This window comes from Nyctereutes procyonoides, unplaced genomic scaffold, assembly GCF_905146905.1.
Source record: "Nyctereutes procyonoides isolate TBG_1078 unplaced genomic scaffold, NYPRO_anot_genome, whole genome shotgun sequence".
Lineage (NCBI taxonomy): Eukaryota > Metazoa > Chordata > Mammalia > Carnivora > Canidae > Nyctereutes > Nyctereutes procyonoides.
The window spans coordinates 83,952,365-83,959,566 of NW_026575146.1; the positions used below are offsets into that span (position 1 = coordinate 83,952,365).

General features: G+C 49.2%; 1 protein-coding gene across 3 annotated transcripts in view; it reads right to left on the reverse strand.

Annotated features, from left to right (window-relative positions):
* Positions 1 to 4,675, reverse strand: part of PDCD2L (programmed cell death 2 like) — a 30,775-nt gene extending 26,100 nt beyond the window's left edge. For 2 of the 3 annotated variants that reach the window (XR_008662624.1, XM_055311937.1), the window contains exons 1-5: positions 4,546 to 4,675; positions 4,245 to 4,432; positions 4,080 to 4,140; positions 2,111 to 2,484; positions 876 to 986 (exon numbers count right to left, since the gene is read on the reverse strand). Coding sequence is in view for 2 of the 3 variants with exons in the window: in XM_055311937.1 (XP_055167912.1) it covers positions 876 to 986; positions 2,111 to 2,484; positions 4,080 to 4,140; positions 4,245 to 4,432; positions 4,546 to 4,653 (842 nt within the window). In the remaining variant the exon portion in view is untranslated. The remainder of the gene's footprint in view (positions 1 to 875; positions 987 to 2,110; positions 2,485 to 4,079; positions 4,141 to 4,244; positions 4,433 to 4,545) is intronic. The other variant, XM_055311938.1, reaches the window with a different exon arrangement.
* Between the last annotated feature and the right edge of the window lie 2,527 nt (positions 4,676 to 7,202).

Genomic DNA, 7,202 nt, shown 5'->3' on the forward strand with positions numbered 1-7,202 from the left:
ATCTCTGTCTCTCTTTGTGTCTGTGTCTCTCATGAATAAATAAAATCTTAAAAAAAAAAAAAAAAAAAAGCACACAATTCCTAGGGCACCGGAATGGCACAGTCTGTGAAGCCTCCACCTCTTGGTTTTGGGTCAGGTCATGATATCAGGGTCATGAGATCGAGCCTTGTTTTAGGCTCAGTGCTTGGCATGGAGTCTATCTGAGATTCTCTCTCCTTCTCCCTCAGCCCCTCCTGCTCATCCTCTCTCTCCCTAAAGAAATAGGGGTGCCTGGGTGGTTCAGTTGGTTACATGTTTGCCTTCAGCTCAGGACATGATCCCAGATCTTGGGATCGAACCTCATGTTGGGATTCCTGCTCAGTGGGGAGTCTGCTTCTCCCTCTCCCTCTGTTGCTCCCCCTCGCTTGTGCTTGATCACTCTCTCTGTCAAATAAATAAATTCTTTAATAAATTAATCTTTAAAGCACAAACAAAAAAACCCCACATAAGTCCTACTCACATGATGTATCCAAATGCATAAAAAATAAGTGAACATAATATATCAAAATCTTAGCCTCTGGGTTTGTGGAATATTATAGGTTTTGGTTTTCCCATTATATTTCCCAGTATTTTCCAAATACTGGATTGCTTTTATAATCAAGAAAACCAATAAAAGAAATTATGCTTTTGGGACGCCTGGGTGACTCAGTGGTTGAGCGTCTGCTTTTAGCTCAGGTTATAATCCTGGGGTCCTGGGATCGAGTCCTCTCCCTCTGCCTGTGTCTCTGCTTCTGTGGGTCTCTCATGGATAAATAAATAAAATCTTAAAAAAAAATAAAAGAAGAAAATATGCTTTTTATAATGAAGAAAACCAATAAAAGAAAATATGCCTTTACCTCAAAATCTGCTCCTGACAAGCGGCAATTCTCTTCATGAATTTGTAAAATGTCTTATCTCCACTTTTAATTATGGTCTTCTCATATTTTTCATCACCATCACTAGGAAGACTAAAAAGCAGAAAAACACTTTTGAGTGTCTATATCCAGAGAACTACAATTAGAAGAGCAAACAAGATATTTAAAAACTATACATTTAAGCAGTGCCTGGGTGGTGCATTTAAATGCCTGACCCTTGGTTTCGACACAAGTCACGGTGTCAGGCTTGTGGGATCAAGTCTTGAATTGGGCTTGAAACAGTCTGCTTGCAATTCTCTCTCTCCCTCTGTCCCTTCTCCCTTGCTTGGTTTAAAATAGATAAACTTTGGGATGCCTGGGTGGCTCAGCGGTTGAGCAGACGTCTGCCTCTGGCTCAGGGCGTGATCCTGGAGTCCCAGGATGGGGTCCTGCATTGGGCTCCCTGCATGGAGCCTGCTTCTCCCTTTCTCTCTCTCTCTCTCTCTCTTTATCTGTCATGAATAAATAAATAAAATCTTTTAAAAAAATAAAAAATAAATAAAACCATCTGATGAGACAGACAACGGAGTTATCAACACCACTCTCATTTCACTGGTGACACCTGAGGTTCTGGGCATGTCTCTGACATCCCAGGCCAGTTCTTGAGCCACAGCCAAGAGACAAAAAAACAAATGGCATTTCTCCAACTTACCTGTCTGAGCTATATCTTTAAAAACAGAAAATAGGGATCCCTGGGTGGCGCAGCGGTTTGGCGCCTGCCTTTGGCCCAGGGCGCGATCCTGGAGACCCGGGATCGAATCCCACATCGGGCTCCTGGTGCATGGAGCCTGCTTCTCCCTCTGCCTATGTCTCTGCCTCTCTCTCTCTCTCTCTCTGTGACTATCATAAATAAATAAAAATTAAAAAAAAATAAAAAACAGAAAATAAAGTTAAAGAGATAGTAAACACATGTTCTTCTGTAAAAGTTGTCACCACTAACTGCTCATCTTCTTGAGGGTAAAACAGAGCAAAGGGTTTTCAAGCTGACTCAAGGATGGCTGGTAAGATCCCCTTGTCTGTTTTCCTTTCTCATCCAAGAGGAGCAAAGGAGAAAGGGCCCAGACACACAAGTTCTGCCTAAAAAGGTTTCCCCGAGTACTAGAGTCAAACCAAAGGGTACCTACTGTGGCAGCCTACTGATCAAGTCCCTTCTCAGACTCAGCAGCACACATTCTCACCTTTGAGAAAGCAATTGGTCCATATCCATTCCTTCTTTCTGTTGATATTCCCTCAGAAGGCTATGTGCGTGATCCAGACTGACAAAGTCCCTGTAATCCTCCTCCTCTACAACACAGATGTAGTAGGGCAGGAACTGTGGCACCACAGAGGGCAAGGCCATCTCTTCACCAGGAAAAACACAAGGAGCAGCGCCCAAGACAGTGTCCTGCAGGTGGAGATCCTGGAGCTGGGCAGTACAGTCTCTGTCTTTGGCTCTGATGGAATCATTCCCAAAATCCAAGGTAAGCCGTGGTGGTGGTGCGGCCTCACTGTCACTTCCCCAGTCATCTGCACCTTCGCACCAATCCTCAGCTGCAAGGCCATTTTCCTGTTTCTGGAAGAACATCCAGTGAATGAAGTCCAAGCACACTTGGGTGATCTCACTTATTCCCTTGGCTGGAGCTACTCATTCCTTCACCTTCCCCAGGGAGCCTTCATACAGCACCTTCCTCCCTTGCACACTCTGATTCACCTTTCTGGACCCCGTGCACTCAACCATGTGGGAGGTAACAAAAATTCCCTTCCCTTTGCAAGGGCAGCGTGGCAAATGTAATACAGTGGTTTCTTCAAACATCTATTCTAAACTCTTTCAGATGTGCTTCACGTATTACAGAAGCTGGCAGGACAGAACTACATTTCCCAGACTCCTTAGCAGCTAGGGCTGCAGATATGATCAACGGCTGGCTAATCAAGTCCATCAGGGAGACAAACTTGAGAAACAATTTTTCTGTTGTGATACAGCAAAAGTCTATAGGTGGGTATCAAGCAAGGATCTGGAGCCACAAGATCTGAAAAGGGCAGCTTCCAGTTTACCAGATCACATGTCAGCTCTCTGACTGCAGGTGCGGTGGGTGGTGTAACAGCTCTTTGACAGGCCAGTTCATTCTGAGGTGTGGTTCTGAAGGTCATTCCTGGAGTGGCCCCCTCCAACTTTTTTTTTTAAAGTTTTTATTTATTAATGAGAGAGAGAGAGAGAGAGAGAGAGAGAGAGAGAGGCAGAGACAGGCAGAGGGAGAAACAGGCTCCATGCAGGGAGCCTGACATGGGACTTGATCTGGGGTCTCCAGGATCAGGCTCTGGGCTGAAGGTGGCGCTAAACCGCTGAGCCACCTGGGCTGCCCGGCCCCCTCCAACTTATTCAGTGTCAGTAAAATCCTAATTCGAAGTCTGTCTGGGCTTTAAAAGATCAGTGCTTTTCTATTATCTGCAATGGAACCCTAAGAAATACAGGTACACACCTGTGCCTTCAGCTTTTCATTCCTGGTAACGCTAGCAGGGTAGCAGGGTAGCAGGCACACGTTAAGAGCTCAGTGTACACAGAAGCCAACATTCACAGCCACAGGGAGACCGAGTTTCATTCTGCAGCTACCAACCTGCCCAACTTTCTAATTCAATAAATTCTGATTCTTTAATTAAATTTCAGACACATGCACACGTATCACAGGAACTAGATTTACTAAAACCATATTTATCTGTCACACACAAGCACGTACATGTACACATCCACACTTTTTCCCAAACAGAAACACCAGCGAGTTACGTGCCTCAAGACCTTCAGTATATATATACTTCTAAGGACTTTATTTATTCGTGAGACACAGAGAGAGAGAGAGGCAGAGACACAGGCAGAGGGAGAAGCAGGCTCCACGCAGGGAGCCCGACGTGGGCCTCGATCCCGGGTCTCCAGCATCACACCCCGGGCCGAAGGCGGTGCTAAACCGCTGAGCCACCGGGGCGGCCCCCTTCAGTGTATATTAAAGTAAACAAACGAAATCTTAAGGAGGCAGCCCCTCACGGTTCAGAAAAAAAAGTGCAAAACCCATTCCCACGTACCTCCAAGGTCACGGCTTAAGGTCTACGTTAGACAACAGTCTGGAAAACACTCTCAAATCACAGCAAGTCCTAGGGACCTAACTGCAACCGGTTTACCTGAGCATCGCGCGCCCCTGTCTCCCGCATCTGCAGGCACTGGGAACGGAACACCTTCCAGCTTCGGGGTAAAAATAAAGGACAGTAAGGCTCCGCCGCGGACCACCGGGCCAGCCGGCCGGGCCCATCCGGGGCGGCCCCCAGCGCGCGGGCTGCCCCGCCTACCTGCGCGCCCCGCCGCCGCCGCCGCCGCCGCCGCCGCCGCCGCACCCGGGGAGGGGGCAGGCGAACACGTGCAGGAGCCGGTGGAACGGGGAGCCCTCCAGCGGGCAGTACACCTGCACGACCAGGGCAAGAGGCTGCCTGCAACGTCCACACGCCGGCCTCGGCGCCGCCACCGCCGGCAAGGCGTCCTGAGGGCGAGGGGGCGCGCTCAGCGGGCGGGCGGCTCGGGGGCCTCGCCCGCGCCCTCACCCCGCCGCCCCCGCCCCCGCCCCGCCCCGCCCCGCCGCGGCGCCCGCCTCACCGGGAGGCCGCCCAGCTTGCTCGCAGTCCAGGCGCCCGGCCCCGTGGGGCGGCCGCGCACTGCGGCGTCCCGAAGCCCGAGCAGCACGGCCCCCCGAGCAGCCGCCATGCCCGCGAGGCCCCCGCGTGCCCCGGCGGACTACGGCAGCCGAGACGCCGCGCCGCTGTGCGCACGCGCGCCGCCGCCCCTGCCAGGCGGCCCCGCCCCCTTAGGGTCCTCGGGAGGAGTTAGGGCCCTGAGGCGCGCGGGCGGCCGCTGCGGGCGGGAGCTGGAAACCCCGAGCCCCGGACGCGTGCCTCGGACCGCGCCGAGGAAGGAAGGGGGCGCCGTCTGCTGTGAAGTAGCCTTGCCGAAAGGTTTTACCCGAAGTGGAATAATTATTAAAAAAAAAAAAAGTTTGATTTTTATAGGTACACGTCAAAATGCTTACTTAGGAAATTATGGAGCAATGAATAAATAAATAAGGAAATTATGGAGCAGGCCGTGAGTTGATAACTTGAAATTTGGCATCAAACATGTAGACATCTGGGCAGCCCGGGTGGCTCAGCGGTTCAGCATCGCCTTCAGTCCAGGGCGTGATCCTGGAGGCCTAGGGTCGAGTCCCACATCGGGCTCCCTGCATGGAGCCTGCTCCTCCCTCTGTGTCTCAGTCTCTCTCTCTCTCTCTCTCTCTCTCTCTCTCTGCGTCTCTCATGAATAGATAAATAAAATCTTTAAAAAAAATGTAGGCCTCTTTTTTTTTTTGTAGACATTATACTACTTGACTTATACATGGTTGGAATTTTCTGTACGGGAACTTTTTTTTTTTTAAATGCTTGTCGCACAACCTAGGTTTATTTATCTTTTTAAAGATTTGAAAATCTTTAGGCTCCATGCAGGGAGCCTGATGTGGGACTCGATCCCGGGACTCCAGGATCATGCCCTGGGCTGAAGGCGGCGCCAAGCCGCTGAGCCACCGGGCTGCCCCTTTTTTATTTATTTTTTTAAAGATTTTATTTATTGAGCTTTCAAAAAGTTCATTGCTACCACATTCTGGAATTCCAGAGGCAGTAAGACATCGTATTTGAAACTACCATTATTGTGGGGTCCTTGGAATAATGTTAACAAAAATGTGCTGGCATGTGTGAGATTTGAAGCATTCCACTTAGTTTTATAGGTTGGACTTCCCGGACAAACTCACACAAATCATCAAGTTGCTAATATTTATTTTTGTAAGTAATCTCTGCTCCTGACGTAGGGCTTGAACTCATGGCCCAGAGATCAAGAGTCACGTGTTCCGCTGACTGAGCCAGCTAGTTGTTTCCAGTTTGTGTTGAGCAAGTACAGAATGAAGGTGTTGAAAGCTGTTTTACTCTCACAGTGAAGAGCTGTTCACGATGGTTTATGTACCAACTTAACAGGGCTAGGAGGTGCCTAGAGAGCTGGTGAAACGTTATTTCTCAGATTGTCTGTGAGGGTGTTTCCAGAAGAGAATAGCATTTGAAGCAGTAGACTGAGGAAAGAAGGGTGCCTGGTTGGTTCAGTTGGCTAAGCACCTGCCTTCGGCTTGGGTCTTGATCCCAAGATGCTGGATTGGAGCCTCACGTTGGGCTCCCTCCTCCACAGAGAGCCTGTTTCTCCCTCTCCCTCTGCCACTCATGAATAAATAAAATCTTAAAAAATCTTTTTTTTTTTTTTTAAAGATCTGCCCTCACCAGTGTGGATGGGCATGATCCAGTCTGTTGAGGGCCCTAAGAGAACAAAAAGGCAGAGGAGGGGTGAATTCTCTCTTCTTGAGCTGGGATATCCATCTTCTCCTGCCCTCAGATATCAGATCTTGATTCTTAGGCCTTCAGACTTGGGGACTAACACCAGTGGCCTCTGGGTTCTCAAGCTGAACCACCACCTGTCTCGGTTTTCCTGGTTCTTCAGCTGGTGGTAAACAGCATATTGTGGGACTTCTCAGCCTCCATACTCACATTTGCCAATTCTCCTGATACATCTTGCATGTATCTACATCCTACTGGTTACGTTTCTCTGGAGAACCCTAAATAATACTGTTCCAGAATTTGCAACAAGTGGAAGCCACAAGTGATAGTGGTGGTGATGGGGGGAGCGGAACAAGACAGGGCCAAGGGACGTGTGGCCATCTAATTGACACGTGCCAGTTCCTCCTGCATAAGGCAAGACAGGAGACTTGGCAGCTGGCCCAGAGGGGCAGGGGTCCCACTCCTAAGAGAGCCTTCACGTGAAGCTCAGCTAGTCTCAGGGGCTCTGCTACCTAAAATTTTTCTCTCTACAGTTTTTTGTGTGCTTGCTCTTTTGTAACAGAGGAAGTGCTTCTGATAGGAAAAGACCTTCACTTTTCATCAGCTACATTAAGAAAGGAGGTGGGTTGGGGTGCGTAGGGGACGCAGTTGGTTAGGCGTACAACTTGGCTTCAGCTCAGGTCATGATATCGAGCCCCATGTAGGGCTCCGTGCTCAGCAGTCTTCTTGAATTTCTCTCTCCCTCTCCCTCTGCCCCTCCTGCTCATGTTCTCTCTCTAAAAATATATATATTTTTAAATGTAGTGAGGAAAGGAGGGGGGTTACCAGGAGCCTCAACAGAGCCTGACTGTGGAAGAACATCTTTATATCACGTCTGCCAAAGTGAGAAGTGGGCACTTGTTTTTGGAA